General features: G+C 35.1%; 2 protein-coding genes across 4 annotated transcripts in view; both read left to right on the top strand.

Annotated features, from left to right (window-relative positions):
• Window positions 1-26,189, top strand: part of LOC131439201 (uncharacterized) — a 600,687-nt gene that overhangs the window by 64,498 nt on the left and 510,000 nt on the right. The window lies entirely within an intron of this gene.
• Window positions 1-26,189, top strand: part of LOC131439199 (thyroid adenoma-associated protein homolog) — a 120,661-nt gene that overhangs the window by 63,495 nt on the left and 30,977 nt on the right. For all 3 annotated transcript variants that reach the window (XM_058609941.1, XM_058609940.1, XM_058609942.1), the window contains 5 exons: window positions 17,756-17,880; window positions 17,936-18,089; window positions 18,153-18,520; window positions 18,577-19,275; window positions 19,332-19,516. In XM_058609941.1, the coding sequence (XP_058465924.1) occupies window positions 17,756-17,880; window positions 17,936-18,089; window positions 18,153-18,520; window positions 18,577-19,275; window positions 19,332-19,516 (1,531 nt within the window). The remainder of the gene's footprint in view (window positions 1-17,755; window positions 17,881-17,935; window positions 18,090-18,152; window positions 18,521-18,576; window positions 19,276-19,331; window positions 19,517-26,189) is intronic.

Here is a 26,189-nt window from a genome sequence, read left to right as displayed (position 1 = left end):
TGGTACATTTTTTCTGAATAAACTGATGTTTTCTTCGATTCATCAAGCAATAGTGGATAAAACTGCCATTGCGTTTTTCAACAATGGGTGTTTCCCTGAGTTTGTTTGTAGAACCTTAAACTAATTGATTCGACATATGAGATGAACGGTGGAGCAGAGATGACTTGAATACTTGATACTTGAAATTGATTCCGCAAATTTCCAAAAATGACTTGTTGTTTGTCATTGTAAGGCTTAATTGTAGCCCTGTTTTGAGCGGTTGTCCATAAGCTGCAACACCGCTAGTCTGATGATATTCCTTAATCTTGTTTGATGAATGTTCGTAGCATGACAATCACAGAATCAATTTCCGATTGACAATTTAGCGATGAAATAAGAAATTATTGAACATTCGAAAGCTCAAATCATTTTATTAAATATTGCACCCATTAACTTCGTATATTAATTGTATCAATAGTCGTCTTATTAGTTGAGGCACCTCATTATTTTACTTAGTACTCGATCTACAATTAACGAATGGCGTTGAGTTCGCTCTTGTGAGTCAATATCAGAAAAAATTATATGAAAAAATGTGCAATTTTTCTGTTCTAGCGGAGTGAATATGAAGAGTGATTATACCAGCATTCTTCTTATCGTTAGAGCCAATGCATAAAACAGTAGTAGTAATGGTTTTTGAATGCCACGATTTCTCCTCCAGATATGGTATTCACGATTTGCATTTGGTAATTGGTCAAGTAATACAAAGTTCGAAAAATTAAATGATTTGGTTAAGCAGCTTACAAATGTCATGATGTCATAAGCAGCCTAAGCATCCTGTATGGATTACCCTTAAAAATTTACTCGAAGCGGCTGAAGGAACTTCAGCATGCAAAATGCTAGAAAAATCTCTTTATTTGATCTCATTATTTCACGATGGTAAACGATGTCAGAACTTTTGCTCCTGCTTACGATATAGCAAGAACAGTCAAATGCGTTCCACCAGTCATTTTGGCAAGTAATGATTGTGATGCCCTATTCAGTACGTGTTTCAAAATAACGAATCACGTGCATGTAAAATCTCCACCCAAAACTACTCGTTGCGCGCCAAACAATTTTCCAACGATCTAGTATTCTTTTCTTCAACGGCGAATACTGAGCATCTTCTTGCGCGCCAAACACCTATCGATGATCTAGCAATCATTGGCGACTTTTTCAGTGGAAAATTCCATTGTCCATACAAAATAACTTTATTGGTTTTTTCCCACTTTTCCGGTAAGTTTTCCTAATTTTTTTGATGTACGAACCCGGTGGGGGTAAAAACTGATCAAACAAAAAAAAAAGCATCTCAATCCGTCCATCCGTTCTTACGTGATGCGATTACAAAGAATGATCTCTGCATTTTTATATATATATAGATATAGATATATATATATATATATATATATATATATATATATATATATATATATATATATATATATATATATATATATATATATATATGTATATATATATATATATATATATATATATATATATATATATTATATATATATATATATATATATATATATATATATATATATATATATATATATTATATAATATATATATCCTATATATATATATATATATATATATATATATATATATATATATATATATATATATATATATATATATATATATATATATATATATATATATATGTATATAAATATATATATTAGCATTAGCATTAGAGACCACCCGTGTGTTGCTACTCCGTTATTGATCTGGACCAATTGAGATTGCAAAATGATTTTTTGAAGTAACATGTTTGGGAATAACACATTGTTTCACACTGTGCAAACTGTATTGAACCATGCATGCTGATCAATACCGACGCCGGCTACATCCGAATGCAGATCTACTTGGGAGGGAAAGGATTGTTAGTTCGATGCATGTTGCTACTAAGAACCGAGGAATCCTCTGCATTCCCACATCCATCACAGGAGAGGATACTTTGTTAGTAAATGTTTTAATAATGTTATCATGTGTTTATTGCTCTGGGTAGCCGGCTACCAAGAATGTTTTAAAATATTATCGTTTTATTTATACATATATATATATATATATATATATATATATATATATATATATATATATAGTATATATATATATATATATATATATATATATATATATATATATATATATATATATATATATGAGTACGTCAAAGAAAAGAAAGAATAAATAAATTGAAACCAAAAAAAAAGATAAACAGAAATTTAATAACTTACAAACGTTAACAAATCATAACAGGGTGTATATAATTGATCCAACATTTCCGAAAATCCGCTTCTTACAGTTTAAAGTCACTTATACCATCATATCTCCGGAACCAAAATTCACAGCCATTTGAACTTTGAAATTGATCAATGGCCCGACAATATATATATACAATATATATAGGCTCCGTTCAAAAGTCGGGGTTTCCAGCAATTCTAATACCTTTCTATAGAGGAAGACAAAATGGATCTCACTCACTTGCGATGGTTTGACCGATTTTGACAAACTTAGATTCAAATGAAAGGTTTACCGGTCCCATACGTAATTTCTGAATTTCATCCGGATCCGACTTCCGCTTCCGGAGTTTTTAACTCCGTATTAAATATTGTACACCGTCACTTAAACCGGCGAAACAAAAACCGTAAAAAAATTCTAAAATGGTCTCAAAACTACACAAATCGATACCCATTATCAGTAGGTAACTAAACAAACCGATTCCGGCTATCCTGCTTCCCCGTCTCCGGAAGCACAGGAAATAGTGATTATATATTTCAAAATGGATCTCACTCACTTTTCTCAGCGATGTTTGATCGATTTCCACAAATTTACATTCAAATGACAGGTCTCACGGTCCCATACGGAATTCCTAAATTTCATCAGGATAGTTATAGGATAAAGTGTGTTAAATATTGTACACCGTCACTTAAACCGGCAAAACAAAACCTGTTAATCCACCTAGAGGTGATGCCTTTCTCATATATAATACTGTGGTATTCTATTCAAATTGTTTCTCTTCGATTTTTGAAAGCAACCAAGGGATTGATTGTGCATTAACTAGTATAACATGAAGAATGAAACAGTTCTGTGATCGGTTAGGCCATCCATTAGAAAACAAACTGGGTTCACTATTATATGTACTTCCAGCACCGGAACCTGAGAACCGGTACGGCCACCAACCAACATGACGTACAAACTCTACTAGTTTTTATTCAAATTTTGAAGGTTTTATACGATTTTGCTATCGTACTCTAAACGACTATTAAAATGTTCGTTGTATAAAAAAATATGCAGTAATTTTGGGACGAACCATAAGAACTTTTTTTTGACCCTAAGATTGGGAATGACGGTTTTGAGTCCAGTTTAGAATTTTTTCACGATTTTGGTTTCGCCGGTTCAAGTGACGTTGTACAATATTGAAAACACTTTATCCTATAACTCCGGAACCGGAAGTCGGATCCGGATGAAACTCATTTGAATCTAAGTTTGTCAAAATCGGTTCAGCCATCCAAGAAAACCTAATGAGATTATTTGACACACACACAGACATTGCTCAGTTCGATGAACTGAGTCGAATGGTATATGACACATCAATTTTCACTAGTCGATTTTTCAAGTGATTGCATAACCTTCTATATGAAAAAGGCAAAAAACGTAAACAATTTTCTGAACTGATCTCAAAACTACACTGACATATCAGACACATCAGAGACTCGGATGATTTGCAACGCTCAGATGCCTAAGTTGGACTTCTTTGGTAGAATGTAAAAGTTTAAAAGCTTGCCTAAATAACCCTTGTCTTACTTTTTCACACGTTGTTTTCAAATCCTTGCTCTTCCTTCAGTACTATGGTAGTATAATTTTTTATATTTTTTTCTTACAGTTCCTAATCAGTTTAATATCGTTAAAATAAACCGAAAATATAAAAAAAAACCTTTTTTCTATCCACCTATTAGTTTAATGATGCCTTTCTCATATTATTTATGTTTTCAAAAACATCACTAGAAGATTCTTTCGTGATTTTTTTTCTTAAACTTGAATAAAATCGAAACTTTCTTTGGTATAAAACCATCAGCATTGCAATTTGTAAACAGTTATGTCAAGTTAATATAGATTTAAATGTGGCAACCCTGCACGCTATACGAAATTGAACAAAGCACGCTGTGTGCTAGGCGAGTGCGTTTTCTTCTTCTTCCGTACATTTTTGATACTATTAATTTACAAAAAAACTGTTTTAATCCACCTAGTGGTGTAATGATGCCTTTCTCATATCAATCATATTATCATATATAATACTGTGGTATTCTTCAAAATAATTTTCTTCGATTCTTAAAAGAATAAACAAAATCGGTTTGTTCGACCGTCTACTGATAAAAACTATTAATTGGAAAAGATTTGAGGTCGATTTAGAATTTTTTTTAAGGTTTTTCTTCATTTTCAGTGATGGTATACCATTTTTAACCCATTTTTAACCCACTTTACCCTATGTTTCCGGATCCGGAAGTCGGATCCGCATGAAATTCAGGAATTACGTATGGGAGCACAGGACCTTTCATTTGAACCTAAGTTTGTGAAAATTAGTTGCGCCATCTATGAGAAAAGTTAGAACAGATATTTTCTTTTTTTTTCACATTTTACCCCATAACTCCCGAACCGGAAGTCGGATCCAAATAATATTCAGGAATTTTTTATGAGACCTCAACACCTTTCATTTGAATTTAAGTTTGTGAAAATCGGTTCAGCCATCTTTGAGAAAAGTTAATGTACTTATTTTCACAATATTTTGCAAATTTTACCCCATAATTTCTAAATCCTATTCACTCGTTTATTTTCTATCACATAATTTATAAAGAGCTGTGCAATTTCGAATTTTCGAACCAAGGCCCGGAGGGCCGAGTGTCATATACCATTCGACGCAGTTCGTCAAGTACGCAAAATATATGTGTGTGTGTGTGTGTGTGCGTATGTGTGTATGTAACGTTTTTCCGCACTAACTTTTCTCGGAAATGGCTGAACCGATTTGCACAAACTTAGATTCAAATGAAAGGTCTTGTGGTCCCATACAAAATTCCTCAATATTATCGGGATCAGACTTGCTCTTCCGGAATTATGAGGTAAAATGCGGGTGGGTAATGTCAGAGACATAACTGGATGTCGTGAATACGAAAACAACTGACATGTTCCTTAACACTTCCGAATATCAATTAGTTGATCAATTGTATGAATTATGCAAGCATTCCCCTTTTCCACATTTTTCGCAAAAACAAAGAAGACTTCACTTGATATCGATTACTGTGAATTTCACACAGCAAAAAATGCAAAAATCAAATAAAACAGTTCTAGATTTGCACTAAACTGAGGATATTTCCTTTCGATTTGCGAACAACAAATCCTAATAGTTCTTTAGAAAACTTTTAGAGCCATTAGATTGATTGATTTTGTGTAATGCTCTCCACCGTTGCTTTTTCACCAATGTAAATGACTGGCAGTTGGGACGTAATCGCTCTTGTCGGAAGCGAAACTAGCTTTGCAAACGACACAAAATACATCTGCTCGCAGTGGCCTTAGAATCCAAACTAATCCAATTTTTGTTGAGAGGTTTGTTTTTACCTGATTTCGTGTGTAGCTTTTTCACTAATGGGCGGTCCTAACGGTTATAAAAATAGCCGCATACAGAATTTTAATTTCGGATTTGCATTTCATTGAAAGAAACTATCCGGATGCTGTACGGGATTTATGCCTGCCTTTCAGAAGGACCAAATTGTGGAACTCACTATGATATTAAACACTGTTCGGAACATTTTCTCGAACGATTTGTTGTACAGCAGCAGATATTTTGTTCTCTTCCTCAGAACGCGTTTTGATTGGCTGGTGTTGACATGGGCCGAATGAGACAGGTTTTTCAATAGTGTACTATTGAAATACATCAATGCTTTTTCCATACACGCTTAAGTTGAAAAATTTCGATTCTATTGGTAGTTAGATTATATAAATCCTTCTACAGATCACTGAACTATGAGCTTTCAAAATACGAGAAAGGCAAACGCGCCTTATGAATTATCCTCTTTGATACTCGTTTATACCAAACATTTCAGAAAAGTTTATTTTGAATTATTTGAGATTATGTCACACAACTGAATATTTTATCTTGAAATTGTGATCATATTTCCGATGGCATGTAGCAAAAATTATGTTGATTCGTAAGATAAATCAAGAGATATTCACGATCAAAAACTTATCACTCTCTCCGAAGGTAAATTTTGAAAAGGCACCCCATAGTAAAGTAAGTCGTATTCACGACAAAACATGCAAAAAATTGTAAAAATAAGTGCACCAGCTTTTTTCGGAGATTGTTGTACCGATTTTCACAAACTTAGATTCAAATGAATTTCATTTTGATCTGACTTCCGGTTCCGGAGTTATGGGGTAAAATGTGCAAAAAAAATGAAAATATGTTTTCTAGCTTTTCTCATTTATGGCGCGACCAATTTTCACAAACTTAGATTCAAATAAAAGGTCCTGTGGTTCTATACGGAATTCCAGAATTTCATCCGAATTCGACTTCCGGATCCGGTAATATAGGGTAAAGTGTGTTAAAAATTTAATACCATCACTGAAAAGGCGAAAACCCGTAAAAAAATTCTAAATCGATCTCAAATCTTCTCCAATTGATAGTTTTTATCAGTAGACGACCAAACAAACCGATTTTGGTTATTCCTTCAAGAATCGAATAAAAATATTTTAAAGAATACCACAGTATTATATATGATAGTATGATTGATATGAGAAAGGCATCATTACACCACTAGGTGGATTAAAACAGTTTTTTTTTGTAAATTAAAAGTATCAAAATGAAAACTTATGTATAGTAAAATTTCAGTTATAAGAGAAATAAAAAAATTAAATTAAATTAAATCTACCTTGTTGCTGTTGTCTCTGTTCCTCTATCGTGAAGAACGACGTGAAGCTCATCCAACGATTTCCAATTGGCAGTCTTTTGGTATCATCTTCTGCTATCTCAGTTGCCCTGTCCTCGTTGTGGTCAAAACTGAACTTGATGTGCTGCCTGATACAGTGCTATTGCTCTTGGTGGTGAGTGTAGCACCTCGCGATATATGTCGTCTCTTTCGATCCTACGCAGCGTACAAATTCTGGTACCTGGTAGATCAGCACTGGGTTGCTTTAGCACCTCTGTGACTTTGTACCCCTTCGTCTTCGCACCTTTGTGCGATGGCACCTCTGTGACTCGTCACTTCTATGCGTTCGTACCTCTGTGTCTCTACACCTCTGTGCGTATGAACGGGGTGGCCTTCGTTGCTAGCTTTCTAATCGGGAAACGCCCCTAATATTGCCTTGGCTATTAGCACCAGCAGTTTTAACTACCTGCAGCAGTTAACTCACGAGCAGTATAATCGAAACACATCCTCTTCGCTTGAATGGTTTTTACTGAATGAACCCTAAGATTGTCCGGACATACTTTTTCAATCATCCAAGCCCATCAGGAAAATTTTTAGTGCGAGGTTTAATTTCATCAGATGCATTCATGTCATCGGGGAGAACGTGACTTAAAGAAAAAAATATTGAAAAGTTTATTTGGGATTCTACATCTACCTAGCTAGCATCGAATTTCAATAAACTGCTAATTTATTTTTTGTGTGCTTTGTTTTTGTGTTGATGAAATATTCGATATGCGGATTGTCACGTGCAAATGTAAAATGCGTTTTAAATCAGTGCAAGTAAGCTCTCACTTTTATTGATACCATTTGTTAGAGTGTAAAGAATATTGAACTCAGGTATTTTGCGTATCTTTATCGCAAAGATTATCCTTATGCGGCCCTACAATAAGAGCTGTTTGTCCGAATTTTTTACAGTTTGTGCAGTTTATAACATGCGGTACCAAATTGCTTGAACTCGAGTATCTTAACTTCCTCAAGCATGGAGTTTTTAAAAACCAACTCCATTTTAAGTAAATCATCGGCTGTCAGACTTGCTTCAGTCACAACACCGTCAATTTTCACCTCCTTCGATGGAATGTAAACTTTATATTCAACAACAAATAATTTACAGGTTACAATATCGTTTGCCTGTTTCAAGTCGTTAACAACAACTCGAATTTTATCTCTATTAACTTTAGAGATTTCTTCAACTTTTGACAAATGTGAGGGGCTGGGGTCCGCTAGGAAATTGATAGTACCTATTAACTCTCTCCGGACTGTACCAGCCTAGATGCCGTGTTGAATCCGGCGGAAAAAATGGACCAAGAATAGATCCACTGGGTTCCTGCTTCCATGTCGTAAAAGGCGACAATTGCAGGAGTTTCTTTTTCTTTTCAGTTATTAGATATTTTCAATCTTTCACTTCTGATTACTCTATTTTACTAAATTATCTCTTAATTCAACATATCAATTTCCGTCTAGCTTCGGAGAAAAGTTTTATTTGGAATGTTTTCTTCTTCCATGTTATTGATTGTCTTTCAGGATTATAAATTGAATGATTAAAATCAACTATTGCGCAAATCCGTTGATATTACAAAGTTAATAACAGAGATGACATATATCGGTATATTGAACACATAATAAAAAACCTGTTTTAATTCACCTAGTGGTGTAATGCTGCCTTTCTCATATCAATCATACTATCATATATAATACTGTGGTATTCTTCAAAATAATTTTCTTCGATTCTTAAAAGAATAAACGAAATCAATGTGTTTGACCGTCTACTGATAAAAACTATCAATTGAAAAAGATTTGAGGTCGATTTAGAATTTTTTTTAAGGTTTTTTCCCATTTTCATTGATGGTATACAATTTTTAACTCACTTTACCCTATGTTTCCGGATCCGAAATTCAGGAATTACGTATGGGAGCACAGGACCTTTCATTTGAACCTAAGTTTGTGAAAATCGGTCGCGCCATCTATGAGAAAAGTTAATACACATATTCTTTTTTGTCGTGAATACGACCTACTTTACTATGGGGTGCCTTTTCAAAATTTACCCTCTGAGAAAGTGATAAGTTTTTGATCGTGAATATCTATTGTTGTATCTAATGAATCAACATAATTCTTGCGACATGCCATCGGAAATATGATCACAATTTTATGATAAAATTTTCAGTTTTGTGACATAGTCTCAAATACTTCAAAATTAAACTTTTCTGAAATGTTTGGTATAAACGAGTATCAAAGAGGATAATTCATAAGGCGCGTTTGCCTTTCTCGTATTTTTAAAACTCATAGCTCAGTGATCTGTGAAAGGATTTATATAATCTAACTACCAATAGAATCGAAATTTTTCAATTTAAACGTGTATAGCAAAAGCATTGAAGTATTTCAATAGTACACTATTGAAAAACCTGTCTCATTTGATCCATGTCAACACCAGCCAATCAGAACGCGTTCTAAGGAAGAGAACAAAATATCTGCTGCTGTACAACAAATCGTTCGGGAAAAATGTTCCGAAAAGTGGTGAATATCGCAATGAGTTCCTCAATTTGGTCCTTGTGAATGCTAGAAACGAATCCCTACAGCATATTGATAGTTTCTTTCAATAAATTATGCAAATCCGAAATGAAATAATCGACAATAAAATTCTGTATGCGGCTATTTTTATAGCCGTTAGGACCGCCCATTAGTGAAAAAGCTACAAACGAAATCACATAAAAAAAATCTCTTAACAAAAATTGAATCAGTTTGGATTCTATCGCCACTGCGAGCAAATGTGTTTTTTGTCGTCTGCACAGCTAGTTTCGCTTTCGACAAGAGCGATTACGTCACAGCTGCCAGTCATTTACATTGGGAAAAAAACAACGGTGGAGAGCATTACACAATATCAGTCGTTCTAATGGCTCTAAAAGTTTTCTAAAGAACTATGAGGATTTGTTGGTCGCAAATCGTAGGGAAATATCCTCAGTTTACTGCAAATCTAGAACAGTTTGCTTAGATTTGTGCACTTTTCGCTGTGTGAAATTCACAGTAATCGAAATCAAGTGAAGCTTTCTTTGTTTTTGCGAAAAATGTGAAAAAGGGGAATGCTTGAATAATTCATACAATTGATATTCGGGAGTGTTAAGGAACATGTCTGTTGTTTTCGTATTCACGACATCCAGTTATGTCTCTGACATTACCCACCCGCCTTTTTTGCACATTTTACCCCATAACTCCAGGACCGGAAGTCGGATCCAAATAATATTCAGGAATTTTTTATGGGACCTCAAGACCTTTCATTTGAATCTAAGTTTGTGAAAATCGGTTCAGCCATCTCTGAGAAAAGTTAGTGTACTTATTTTCACAATTTTTTTTCACATTTTACCAAATAATTCCGGATCCAAATAATATTCAGGAATTTTGTATGGGACTACAAGACCTTTCATTTGAATCTAAGTTTGTGAAAATCGGTTCAGCCATCTCCGAAAAAAAGTTAGTGCAAAAAAACGTTACATACACACATACACACAGAGACATTTTGCGTACTCGGCGAACTGAGTGGAATGGGCCTCGGTTCAAAAGTCGGTTTTCACAGTGATTGCATAACCTTTCTATATGAAAAAGGCAAAAACACTTGATATCAATATTTAAAACAATAATATAATTTTTTTCTCGGTAGCCAATTAAAAATTTTAATAAATAATTAAAATGATAAAGCGGAAATAATACAGAATCAAGACGCGCGTGAACGTTTTAACCTTTATTTGGTGATTTATAATGATTTTATAACAACTTTTTAGAATATGTCAATGCAATGAATCAACTCGCTCAAGCTCAAGCTCTTCAACTTTTGAAAATGTGATGTCAACTTCTTTGTAATTTGCATCAAATTTAATACCTTTTCATTTTTTCGAAAATTGACTATTCATGGCCCAGTGGTACCCTCTGGATAATATTTAGCCCTTGGAGTATTTAAGATTTTACTAGTATCCGGAATCGGATTCGGATGATCTTCCATGAGATCAACCATTACATTAACTGTTTTGCCTTTCTCATATAGAAAGGTTATGCAATCACTGTAAAAACCGACTTTTGAACCAAGGCCCGGAGGGCCGAGTGTCATATACCATTCGACTCAGTTCGTCAAGTACGCAAAATATCTGTGTGTGTGCGTATGTGTATGTAACGTTTTTCCGCACTAAATTTCTCGGAGATGGCTGAGCCGATTTTCACAAACTTAGATTCAAATGAAAGGTCCCAAACAAAATTCCTCAATATTATCTGGATCCGACTTCCGGTTCCGGAATTAAGGGGTAAAATGTGCAAAAAATTGTAAAAATTAAGGCACAAATCTCCATTCATATCAAGGGGAACGTGCCATTTGAGCCAATTTGTTCTGAAGGTCCTGTGGTCCTAAACGGAATTCCTGAATTTCATCCGAATTCGACTTCCGGATCCGGTAATATAGGGTAAAGTGTGTTAAAAATTTAATACCATCACTGAAAAGGCGAAAACCCGTAAAAAAATTCTAAATCGATCTCAAATCTTCTCCAATTAATAGTTTTTATCAGTAGACAGCCAAACAAACCGATTTTGGTTATTCCTTCAAGAATCGAATAAAAATATTTTAAAGAATACCAGAGTATTATATATGATAGTATGATTGATATGAGAAAGGCATCATTACACCACTAGGTGGATTAAAACAGTTTTTTTTGTAAATTAATAGTATCAAAATGAAAACTTATGTATAGTAAAATTTCAGTTATGAGAGAGATAAAAAAATTAAATTAAATTAAATCTACCTTGTTACTGTTGTCTCTGTTCCTCTATCGTGAAGAACGACGTGAAGCTCATACAACGATTTCCAATTGGCAGTCTTTTGGTATCATCTTCTGCTATCTCAGTTGCCCTGCCGTCGTTTTGGTCACCACTGAACTTTTTGTGCTGCCTGTACCTGATCCCAGGTACAGTGCTATTGCTCTTGGTGGTAGTGTAGCACCTCACGATATATGTCGTCTCTTTTGATCCTAAGCAGCGTACAAATTCTGGTACCTGGTAGATCAGCACTGGGTTGCTTTAGCACCTCTGTGACTTTGTACCCCTTCGTCTTCGCACCTTTGTGCGATGGCACCTCTGTGACTCGTCACTTTTATGCGTTCGTACCTCTGTGTCTCTAGACCTCTGTGCGTATGAACGGGATGGCCTTCGTTGCTAGCTTTCCAATCGGGAAACGCCCCGAATATTGCCTTGGCTATTAGCACCAGCAGTTTTAACTACCTGCAGCCGTTAACTCGCGAGCAGTAAAATCGAAACACATCCTCTTCGCTTGAATGGTTTTTACTGAATGAACCCTAAGATTGTCCGGACATACTTTTTCAATCATCCAAGCCCATCAGGAAAATTTTTAGTGTGAGGTTTAATTTCATCAGATGCATTTATGTCCTCGGGGAGAAGGTGACTTAAAGAAAAAAATATTGAAACGTTTATTTGGGATTCTACATCTACCTAGCTAGCATCGAATTTCAATAAACTGCTAATTTATTTTTTGTGTGTTTGTGTTTTTGTGTTGATGAAATATTCGATATGCGGATTGTCACGTGCAAATGTAAAATGCGTTTTAAATCAGTGCAAGTAAGCTCTCACTTTTATTGATACCATTTGTTAGAGTGTAAAGAATATTGAACTCAGTTAACTCAGTATCGCGTTTACACGCGTCTTTTTTTCATGCAAGTAAATAAAACTCTTTTAAACAAAATACAGTCCACTTGTGCTAGTTTCACAACTATCCGAAGGACATTTGGTCCTTTGCGTACCGGATTACGGATTAGTGAATTGTTTAATTTCTTTTTCGTGCGCGAATCGATAAAAAAATTGACGTGTTCCGATCGCACGGAATGCGATTGATCGGACTTGAATTGGCTGGAGATTGATTGAGGGCACGCGTGACTCTCGAGCGAAAGACATATTAGTCGTGATAAGAACTTTTTTGTGAAAAGTGTCTTAAGAAAAGTCTCCAGAAGAGTATTTCTATGATCCTGCGTTCCAGTAAAGTGAAAAGGGTATTGTTTTCCAGTATCATTGTGCTATTGACGTTGAAGCTTGATCCCACAACGCGAAAATCCTGGGAATTGTCGATAAAACACGGAACGCTCCTGAAATATAAAGAAAGAATTGCTTTTTTGCGGAATCACTGTCACGTTTTGGAACGCTGCAAGCAAGGAGTTGCTACAATGAAAGGCAAAGGGTTCTGGTTCTAAACCCATCGGAACTGTTGCTGTAAGCAAAGCGCACACTGCGACCATTCAAAAGGTTAACGATGGATGCCCAATTTGTTCAGGAAAGCATTCGGTTAAATCCTGTGAAGTATTTAAGAAGCTGACGGTAGATGCATGATACGAAAAGGCGAAACAATCTGAATTATGCTTTTCGTGCCTAAGGAAAGGACATCGTACTGGATCGCGTAAAGGGAAACAAACCTGTCAATTGTGCACGAAAAGGCATCATTCGTTGATGCATTGCGAAGACAAAAAGCTTTCCAATACTCAATCATTGGTGGAATCTAAACAACCGGATAGTGAATCCAGTAATCAGCAGTTGACTGTAGCGAAATGTGAGATACCCTGTGAATCCAATTTGTCCAAGAAACAGATCCTCTTGGCAACGGCAGCTTCGTGACAGAACGTATGGCGAACTTACTTAATCTGCGAAAAGAGAATGCAAACGTTCCAGTTGTTGGAGTGAATGGAATGAAAACGATGGTCAAGTTCAAGATAAAGGCTAAGGTGGCTTCCAAAACGTCCGATTACAATTTTATTCTAGATTATCTTGTTGTGCCGCGAATGACTGGAATTCTTCCAGCGATTAAAATTGATTCTTCGAATTGGCCGATTCCAAAACCGTTCGCTCTGGCTGATCCACAGTTTTACGAACCGAGTCGCATTGACATGCTAATCGGTGCAGAAATATTTTTTCATCTGATTCAATCAGGTAAATGTCGAATGTATTCGGATTTGCCAGTTCTACAGGAAAGTTACTTGGGATGACTGGTAAGAGGACCCGTTGGTTGTGCAACAGCTATTAATACGGTAAAAGTGTGTCAAGCTGCTTAATCGGAGGCAACTAACGAAAGATTGAGCGAGCTGCTGAGGAAATTCTGGACGATTGATAATCAACAAGACAGTCTGCCTGATGAACACAGCGACGATTGTAACGTCCACTTCACAAGGACGCATTATCGAACTCCGGAGGGACGATATGTCGTGATGATTCCATTATCTGACAACACATTGACGGTAGCCTATGGCTGCTGTATCTATTTGCGAAGTGTGACGGGCGACGGAGGAGTTTCGGTGCGGCTGATGTGCGCCAAATCGAAGGTGTCACCAATAAAGGAACAGCAGCGTGTCGTGGAACCAGGAGCTGATGCTGTAGAAATGACGGTTCCGAGACTCGAACTGTGTGCAGCCTCACTTTTAGCGGAACAGATTAATAAAGTGCGCGAAGTCCTAGAAACTAACCCTTCAAGGGTAGTGCTCTGGACCGATTCCACCGATTGTTGTGTTGGATGAAAAGAATGAACTCTAAAACTACAGTGTTCGTAAGAAATCGCGTGAATAAGGTACGACACTTGAATCCAGCTGATTTAGTGTCAAAGGTGTCTTTCCGAATGAGCTGATGAATTGTGAACTTTGGTGGACTGGACCCGCTTATCTACACTCAAACAAGTACGAAATCAAGGCTGACGTTGTGGATCCGAACGAATCCGACGAATGTGTTCCGGAACAAGTGATGTCTGTTACTGTCCTGGAAAACAGTGTCTACGATACTATCATTGCCGTTAGTAGCTTTCGAAAGCTGCAGCGTATTTTTGGTTACATAATTAGATTTCTGTACAATTGCCGAGCCCGGCAACGCAATCAATCTCAACGTGACGGTTGGCTGACCTGCGTCGAACATCGTGACGCCTTGTATGCCATGGTGTATGTTGTGCACTGGCACGAATTCTACGAAGATATTAGCCGCTTACAAAAACAGCAACCAGTGAGCAAGATGCTGAGAAATTTGAATCCAATTTACGATGATGACGAAAGACTTCTGAGAGTTGGTGGTCGAATCAAACATTTTAACTTGTCAGGATCAGGATCAGAAACATCCGATGATACTGCCAGCAAACCACCATTTCACGAATATCCTTGTTGAAACATTACACCGAGAGCATCTACATGTAGGTTTGGACGGATTCTTAGCGGTAGTGAAGCAGCGATTTTGGCCAATCCACGCCAAGAGGACGATTCATCGTGTACTCCGGAAGTGCATTACTTGCAAGACCTCGAGATGTACAGTATATGGGAGATCTACCAAGTTTCCGCGTGACGGCAGCAGAACCTTTCGCGAGAACGGGCGTTGATTACGCAGGGCCGTTCATCTTGAAGGTTGAATGTTCTAGAACGAAATTGAAATCCTATGTCAGTCTGTTTGTGTGTATGGTTACTAAGGCCGTGCATCTGGAGTTGGTGACCCCACTCAGTGTAGATGGCTTTCTTGCGGCTCTTCATCGATTTGCAGGGCGACGTGGAAATCCGACTAAAATTTTTTCGGATAACGACACCAATTTCCGTGGAGCCAATCGACAATTAACAGAACTAGCAGAGCTTTTGAAATCTCAAGTCCTTGAACTCACCGACAAGTTTTGCCAACAACCAGGAATCTCTTAGAAATTTAATCTTTCAAGGGCCTCTCATCAAGGTGGTTTATGGGATGCCAACGTGAAGTGTATGAGAACTCATCTGTACAAGGTACTGAACGAAAGCTATCTAAGTTATGAGGAAATGAATACGTTGCTAATACAAGTGGAGGCCATATTGAACTCAAGGTCGCTTGTTCAATTAACCGATGATCCTGTCGATTATGAGGCCTTAAGTCCAGGTCATTTTATTATTGGGCGCGAACTAACTGCCGTAGCAGAACCGATCTACGAAGATTTGAAGGAATCGAGCCTCTCACGGTACCAACTGGTGCAAAAGCGGAAGCAATGTTTCTGTCGCGATGGTCAAATGATTATTTGTCTAACCTTAAAAGGCGAAGCAAGTGGTACAAGAATCCTACACTGCTGCGAAAGGGATTATTAGTCATCTTGAAGGAAGATAACATGCCTTCCCAAACATGGCGAATGGGACGGATCGTTGAAACTTTTCCTGGTACGGCATTACGAGAGTAGTTGAAGTGCGTTTGAGTAATGGGATTTATCGTTGACCAACTACGCAGATAGCAGTACTTCCAGTTAACGAATGTGAAGGATGAGCAGAGTTGAGGCGTTTCTCGTTAGTCTACCCCACCGCCGGGGAGTATGTTACGTGCAAATGTAAAATGCTTTTTAAATCAGTGCAAGTAAGCTCTCACTTTTATTGATACCAGTTGTTAGAGTGTAAAGAATATTACTTAGTTATTTTGCGTACAGTACCGCGTTTACACGCGTCTTTTTTCATGCAAGTAAATAAAATTCTTTTAAACAAAATACAGTCCACTTGTGCTAATTTCACAACTATCCGAAGGACACGGATATACAGTGTATGAAATGGAAAAGTGAATGGAATGGATGTTATTTGAGCATGAAAAAAGGTGTATAAGTAATGTCACAGACATAACTGGAGGACGTGATAATCGTTCGTATTAGTTGATTGTGTGAATTTTGAAACTTATATTGCTTAGAATTGTAAGGATGCATTTATACTAAATATTGACTTATTGGCGACAGATATTTTCTACCACCAAATTAAATAACGCAGAACAAATGTGAGTAAAAAACATAGCAACATACAGAATTTTGATGTCGATTATTTCATTTCGAATTTGCATATTTCAGTGAAAGAAACTATCCAAATGCTGAACAGGATAGATTTCTGGCATGTTGCGAATTTTGCACTGCGAAAAGTGCACAAAGCTAATCAAATTATTCTAGATGGGCACTTAAGGTCAAATGTAGCGGAATGCGCGAATCGCGTTTTTGATCAATTGTTCAAAAACTAGACCGATTTTCGAAAAACCAAAAGCAAAGTTTTCTAAATCAAATTTATCACAACTAAGAATTTTGAAATTTTGCTTTGCCGAGCCGTAATTGGTTTTTGAAATGTATAATCTGTTGATACTAATGTTGGTCGAAGAATTTCATCACGACATCCAGTTTCGTCTAACGCACTAGAAGAAATAAACGATTTCGATCAAAGTTTATCTTTTATACTCGTTCAATATGTATGTATGGACTGATATGTACCTGACTACCTCAAAACCATCGTCCGGGTGCGAAAAGGGCAAGTAAGCGTGATGATTTTTCCTTATTGTTTCCAAAAATTTTGTTTTTGAGTTATTTATGGTTATTTCACACTGTTGAAAATTTAATGACAAATTCCTGATCATATTTTCGATTTTTTTTAGACAAAATTATCGTGTTGGGTTAAGTACAACAAGAGATTTTCACAATTGAGTCCTTCCCATCCTTGTACAGGGTAAATTTTGGAAAGGCGCCCCAGAGTAAAGTAAGTCGTATTCACGACAAATTTCCGTGGTGAATTGCGAAAATTATCCATATCTGTGTATATACCAAATGTAATGTAAACTGTAGTTTTTCAGACATATACTGTCTGATGAATTATAAAAGTAAGAACAATAAACAATATCTGTAAAGGAAAGCAAGAAGAATATTTACAAATCCATGAACACACACACACTAACACACATGCTTACACACTCACACACATCAGTTTGACTATCTACTTAACCTTACTCCTCCGCTGTTTTAGGAGCGAAATTCATCCACCCTACTCTTCTCTGCCTTAATGATTCGTGTTTTCGGTGTACAGCGAACTAAAGATTCTGAACGTCTTAACATCAAAAATAAAATGACGGGACGGATATTCTTTCTAAGGTAAGTAGAATTTAAGTCGGCTGAAATAGAAAGTACTGATTCCTGATTTCCGCAGGTACCCACTGTTGTATGACTATTTTATTCTAGAACTAAAAAAGGCCAGTAAAGTTGTAAAAAACGGTACAAGATGTAAAAAGTTACATCCCTTACTATTGCTGCTTAGTAGATTATACCCTTCCGCACTAGAAGGAAGTGAGTCGAATTTAAAGGTACTGTTCAATTGTTAGTTTTGATGGTTCTTACAAATTTCCTTTTTTTATTTTGTTATTCAGCTCTCTAGATTTGTGCCAATAGTGTCTATTTGTTCAGGTTGTGCAGAGCTGCAAACGCGGTATTTAGCGGCTAAATTTATTGCATTAATTGTTTCACCTGATTTGATATTTGATCGAATCTTTCTTCTTCTTGAAAGCTTAAATCGATCGAACAATAAAGAAATTAATCCGAACTCTTTGCACGGCGCGTTGTTGCAAATATTATATTTAGTGAAAACTAGAAGTCCTGGAGTGTCCCAGGAGTCGAGTAATCTGCTAAACAACTGGTTAGATCTTTATACAGCTATTTCCAATTATCTATTCGAAGTTAAACCGAACTTTGTGCTTTATGGATCCATAATAGATATTCTAATCGAAATTTTAGCAAGGTAAAGATCTAATATCATTGTTAGTTAAATTACAGAGTTAACGTATCTTATTACAGATGTCAAAATATTATGTTTACTGAGGACGATCAGTACCTGGACGACCTTGGTAATATAGTTGATTATTTGTTCAATTTAACAAACCAAAAATCGTATTACGGATGTGAACAGATTCAGCGTAAAATAGTGCTAATCAAGATGGTTATGTATATGTATAATGAAGATGAAAAATCACCTAGCAAATGTTTTCTATGTGAAATTGACCCCGCAAAGTATAGTTATGATTACATAGACTCGGCATTGAATATAATAATGTTGATACTCGATTACGACGAAATTTCTATTAACTCAGAGCAGTTCGGCATAGACAAAATGGAATTGTTTTACATTCGTCACTTGAATGTCTCTAAACACCTAAAAAGTAAGACATTGTGTAATGAATTTTTAAAATCATCAAAAATTCATAACTTTTTAAAAACAATAATTGAACAAAATGTTCAACACAGTTGTACTGTGAAAGCGTACACGATATTAAGCTATAGTGCTGCAGGTGTACAGGTACTGATGACGAGTCATACTAGTAAAGAGATGCTTAAAACATTATTCGAAGCTGCCGTATCCTATCCCGATGAACTAAGAGCCAGTATATACAAATGCATAAAATGCGTTTTTAGCGCAGAAATTAAACGTTCAGCAAGTGCGGTTGAAGTTGAAATATTACCAATAATGGCCTCCGCGGGGCAATGCTACAGAGTTAGGTATGTTGCATGTATTAGCATAACATAAAATGATTATATGTAATGGTATATTGCAGACTAACAACAATAGAAATATTAAACGTAGTATCGAGTCATTTTATCAAAACTAGCTCAGTAGTATTTTACTTAAACTTCAGCAGAGCTCTACTAACTCTTTTAAGAGATGAAAATGCAGATATAAGAAACGTAGCAGCTCGTCTTGTTACAAAATTGCACAGTGCAGCAGAGAAGCTTAAGATACGTACGTATAAATAAATAAATATATATATATATATATATATATATATATATATATATATATATATATATATATATATATATATATATATATATATATATATATATATATATATATATATATATATATATATATATATATATATATATATATATATATATATATATATATATATATATATATATATATATATATATATATATATATATATATATATATATATATATATATATATATATATATATATATATATATATATATATATATATATTTATATAATATAACTTATTAACGACTTGGTCGATTTTTTATCTTTTGGATATTTTCCTGTAAAAATGCTAATATTTTACAGAAAAAATATAAAAATATGAAAAAGTTGAATTTTTGTAAAGTTTTTTTCGGTTTTCATTGTTTGTGGGTACAGGGCGCTACATATTTACATATTTTCATTTTTATTAAATACAGTCTTTTTAACATAACATAACATAACATATCCAAAAAAAATAGCTAAGCGAAATTTTGGTGCAATGGTGCCTGTCTAATTAACATTTTACGAGTAATCGCTGCAAATTTCATATTGGACATCTTGAATAACTGCTTTCGGAACCGAAATCGGCAGACTGTCGTTGTTTCGGTGTCTTTTCAAATGAACGAATCCATTGCAGTTTTTTACCTTTCATATACAACAGCTATGCAATCACTGTGAAAACTGACCCTTGAAACGAGGCCCGGAGAGCCGAGTGTCATATACTATTTGACTCAATGTCATATACCATTCGACTCAATTCGTCGAATACCCAAAATGTTTGTGTGTGTATATGTTGATGTAACAAAAATGTGCACTGGATTTTCTCGTTGGTGGTTGGACCGATTTTCACAAACTTCAAGTTAAAAGTCCTGCAAACGGGATTTTAAACATAGAAGACATGATAGTAATAAAATGAAAAAAAAATACTCAACAAAAAGCAATAGGATTGGAATTTAACACAAATATTGTGAGAATGATACTAATGGACCGAGTGACCACTATCAATTCAACGTTCACCAGCAAACAATTCCTATCCAATACAAGTATTTATGCAATGATTTATGATTTATGTAATACAAGTATTTATGATTGATTAAGTGTGTGTACAAGGAGATCGCGACCCCAGAATCACTAGAAAATGCGTACTATATGAATGGATTGAAGATTTCTGAAATTCAGTTAACACACTCAGATTGAGATGCCAACAAAATATAGACACGACAATATGATCATGTAAAATTTGCGATAACACAATGAAATACGAATACAACAAAAAATTGAAATATTATACACGAATTACATAAATATTGAAATGTTATATATACAAAATATATGCAGATTCATGGGGTATTAAAAATAACATAACATATAAAAAAAACTCTGTTACTAACAACTAATAATCACCCCTATTCTGTTCGTCGATCGATTCGAAATATTTCGATCGAATGTACAATTTCCATTCTGCATTCCGTTCGAGTTGGGTATGAACTCGAATATCATTCGTTCGAGTTGTTCAATTTTCGAACATTACTCGATTTACTTGCGTACGTATTACTTCTGTTCGGCTTAGAATCGTTCTAATTTGTTTATACAAGTGTGACGGTTTCGTTTACCAAGAAATAAATAATATAAATAATATACACTGAGCTAAATTTTCTTTTTCACATTATATGATATTCTAATGATTTTGCACTATTAGCATTTCCAATCATAGTTACAAGATGTGTTCAACATCATGTCAAATATATGAGATAATCTTATGAAACATAAAACTCTTCTTAACGTTATTTTTACAGGATTTCTATATAACGAATGAAATTTCCAGTCTGAGTCAAATTTATTGGCGCGTCTTATAACCATTACTAGATATCCGCACAACATACATTGGAACAATTTATGAAGAGCATATTATATTCACTTCGAATTGATTTATATAGGTTCATATATACCATATGACTAGTTTTATAAAATTTATTTATATATATATATATATATATATATATATATATATATATATATATATATATATATATATATATATATATATTTATATATATATATATATATATATATATATATATATATATATATATATATATATATATATATATATATATATATATATATATATATATATATATATATATATATATATATATATAACTTTCAATATAGGTCATACGAATAGCAGATAATTGCCAACTACTACTTTTCTTTGAGGATTCAAGCTATACTAGTATTCCATTCGGTAAGGGAGCACCTCATGATATTTGCGAAAGAGAATTGAGATCCCGAGACTGAAAATAAAACAATGAATCTTACTAGACAGATAGAGTAATGAAATGTACCGGATATATATTTCATGGTCCGTTAACGCATATCCTTGAACGAAGTTGGATGAGCTGTCTTGTCAGCAATTTAAAATTACATTGAGATGCGAAACTTCCTGAAAAAAATGGTCTGGAGCAGTTGATGACTATCGAGGACACCACTATTCACGACTTTCATCGGATTTCCATATAAATTATATGGGATATTTTTTTAACTTTCATTATGATAACGTCCATTTAGATTTGACGTACACATTATATAAAGATTATAAGTTTCCATATAATGTCTATGAATTATATTCTGCATATGATTCATATGACAAATCTAATGAATATAAATAAGATTTTCATTTCAGTGAGAACGTGTAAGTAGTGTTGACAGCTTTGATGGTCAGGGATATCAGGTTCACAGATTAATCTGTGTATCACAGATTTTGAGTTTTGTGCACAGATTTTAAAACTGACACAGATTTTCACAGATTTCTGAAAATGATCACAGATTTTCACAGATTCTTGAATAAATCACAGATTGTCACAGATTTTGGAAATCAAGTACAGTAAAGTACAGAGCGTGTCGGTAGTGAGACCTTTTTTATTTTTTTTGCTCACTAAATAGAATTCGATCACCTGAAATGGAATGGTACGGAAAACGGGTGATGAGACCTTTTTTTTTTTTTGCTCACTAAATTTGATTTTAAACTGCTATTTGAGCGGAAAACGATCACAGATTTTCACAGACAGGTTTTGGGTTCGATCACAGATTTTTGAAAAAATGACCTGGCATCTCTGTTGATGGTTAGTGTTCGAAATTTTAAGTGTTCCCGAACGAGAGTCGATCAAATCATACAAGTCGAACGGAATGAAGAATGCAAAATTCGAACTCGAACGAAAGTGTAGATTCGTTCGTATCACAAATCCGTCGGATTGCAGAATCGGGGTGAATAACAAACATGAAAGGATATATCAATACTTTAAGCATGGACTAAAAGGCAAAATATTTCAGAACAATAAAGATTAGCCAACCTGGGTACCTTCTACCGGGTATAGTAAAATAAGAAACAGGAAGTCAAGAAAGCAAAATTATTTGTGAACAATTTTACTAATAGTAATTATAAAGACAGAAAATTGTGACCCAGCAACAGACCCTTTTGTTAAAGCCCTCGCAATTAACTCGATGATAGTTCTTCAAGCTATCATCAAGCTCAGCAAGTAAGGTTGGCATGCAATGACTCCAAATTAAATTGAATATTAGGATTACTAATTATTCAAGACATTAAGCTATAGAAGCATCATTCAGAAGGCAGCTATTGAATCAGCCACCACGTTATAACATTTTCATAGAAACAGAACGGTGCTGAAGCATTTCGAAGTTAGCAAAACACTCTTGAGCTTGCGCCAAGTTTATCAAACAATACGGCGGATATACACACCGACTGTAGAGTCAAGTAAAGTTTCGTTGCATGCCGGAACAAGTTTGTTCTGTAGCCAAAGTTCGTATCGTACGATTTATGACGTATAGGCTACACGAAAAAAATGAGAGAGGTCGGATGAACCTTCACATACACTATAAAGGTAACATTTAGTACCAAAACTATTAGGATGTTTGCCGAAGCTGGCCTGGGTCATATCAAAACGTCAGACTTTAGCAAAAAATCACGGAAAAGCAGTGTTATCAAAACAAATTTAAACACCCTTAGACCAAGTAGGAGTAGAGATAGGAAATAGTGAGTTAAAGCGTTGTGATAGTTAACAGAAATACTTGACTTTTTCACGAGTATAATTTAACGCAGGTTTTTTAGTGTTAGTTCCGTTCTAGTTCCGCTCGTAACATTTCTCTTCCCGCCGCTCAAAGGTTGTACGCGGTAAAGAAAACGAAAACCAACACCGAAGCTCGATTTTAAAAACACAAGCGAGTCAATCCACAACGAGAACACATAAGGCAGAGTTTTCAACCGTTTTAAAGAAAACAGAATCACGGTACAGACACGATTTTCTGTTACCTGTGTGTGATTTTTGTTAAACACGGTGCTGATGTAAAGACGAATCTTACGAGGTATGCGCCCGAAAAACCTATTTTAATTCACCTAGTGGTTTTATGATGCGTTTCTCATATATTTCAATGCCCTGTTGTCTCGGAATCGGAAGTGTTATCCGAACAAATGTCTTCTTCCCTTCTTGAGAAAATAGATTATTTGCAGGCAAATGATGTTTTGTGTGCACCGTGTAGCAGAAAGCGAATAAAATTGGGGCAAAGGATTTACGTAAGTATTAAAATAATGATGACATACAATTTTGAAAAACTTGCGAAAATGATGCAATTTTCACTATTCAGTTGTGAGGGAAAATTCTGTTGAAGCAATAATGATCACAGATTCTGAATCCTCTGAGACTGATGACAATGCACAGTGGTCCGGATCCACAATTTAAGGGGACAAAAACATTTGTGGCTTAGCTTTATACTTTAGAGCTATGATGTCCTCAGAACAAATGATCAGTGAAAGATAAGCCATATTTTGAAGCATATGGTATTAGGGTGAGGGTGATCCATTATTTTCCGTATGTGTTGAGATAGAGGACTGCATCCTTCGGCAAAATTGTAGGAAAACTTATATCAAGCAACTTTGCCGAAAACACTATTGTAGTACCTCTAACGGTTTTAGTGTTACAGCTATTTTAATAGAGCAACTTAGGGTGTTCCTAAATATATCAGATTTTTTACTCTAGCTTTCTTAATTTTCACTTCTCGATTTTGGTGTCTTTGAATATCTTTTAGAGTTTGTTGAAACTAATTTTTTCATGACTAGCGCATTCAGGTAGCGTTTTCAGAACCAAAATTATGAGCAAAACTAGTTCAAAAACAGATCAATTTTAAACTGTTATATCTAACATTCGAGCAAATGAAAAAAAAAAATCGGTTTCTTTCATTTGATAGAAAATACTTTCGAACATGTTTATAAAAAAAATGGCGGAGGAGATATTTTTTTAATTTAATTGTGGAACACATTTTTGTTTTCTATATAGGCGTGCAAACTAGAAACTCAAGAAAAATACACGTAGAAATGTGGTCAGGTTTTGAACAATTACAGCTCAGTCAATTTTATATAAATTATTATTATTATGTCACCATTTGATTGGAAATATTTCTACGTATTGATTTGAATGTTCATAGGCATGTATTTTTAATTGTGTATCATTGAAATGTTGATTAATAGCTAGCAGTGTCCTATTTTGTCTGCAAAAAATCTCCGGCATACTGGATTTCCCTGCCATAGTCGACGGTTTTGAAGGAGTAAGCGATATATCAAAGGATTTCTGATATATCTGATTTGTCAATCGATGCTAAAGCGCAGCTGCTGGAAGCAGGCGAATCTATAAATATAAGCAAAATTATAGCTAACGTTTCAGTATAATGAGTAGCATGCTAGGGGTAGGTTGTTGCTAGACAGCAAGACGAAAAGTGCCATGAAACGATTTGAAGCTTTAATTGGTATGCTCTGATCTTGTGTCATGCAAGTTCGGATGAAATTCCATGTATGTCGTTTCGCCTGAGAAATTGACAACTACCCCAGGGTAAATTTGAAGTGCATAAGATTAATTTCCAATTTATGTAAGATGAACATGATTAATAATAAGAAACTCGCTTTAACCGAAATCGCAGAATGGTTGTAATGGTAGAGAAACGCTATAAAAATAACTGCTTGCATACAAAACTTGAACACAAGCTTGGCTAATTGATTTAATTTTGTCGGCTACAAAACAAATACAAATCACGACAAATAAAGTCTATATTCTGGGTTCGCGTGTTCGGTTTTGGTTCCTAATAAAGTTCAATCTAAGCAGACTCTCATGCATTTGCGAATTCAAAAGTGTGACGATTGATTGAACTGTTTGATTGTAGATCATTAGAAATTTTGGTTGCCTTGTTCCACATCAATGGCTCGAACAACCCCATGGGGCTGATCCTTGTAATTTTTTAAATTGTGTTCAAACATTGGGTTTTACCTTTTTTATATATATAAAAAATAGGTATAGAATTCGCTCAAACTTTCGAAAAATTTTTCGAGGCCCGGAGGGCCGAATGTCATATACCAATCGATTCAGCTCGACGAACTGAGCAAATGTCTGTGTGTGTGTGTATGTGTGTGTGTCTGTATGAGTGTTGTCAACTAAGAGGTCGAGATCTCAGAGATGGCTGGACCGATTTTGATCAAACTAGTCGCAAATGAAAGGTCTCCCCGTCACCCAAAACGCTATTGAATGGTTTTGAGATCGGATGTTTACTTTTTGAGTTATACGAAGTTTTATGTTAAAATTTTCA

This window comes from Malaya genurostris, chromosome 3, assembly GCF_030247185.1.
Source record: "Malaya genurostris strain Urasoe2022 chromosome 3, Malgen_1.1, whole genome shotgun sequence".
NCBI classification, from domain to species: domain Eukaryota; kingdom Metazoa; phylum Arthropoda; class Insecta; order Diptera; family Culicidae; genus Malaya; species Malaya genurostris.
This window is presented reverse-complemented; position numbering and strand designations above follow the sequence as displayed.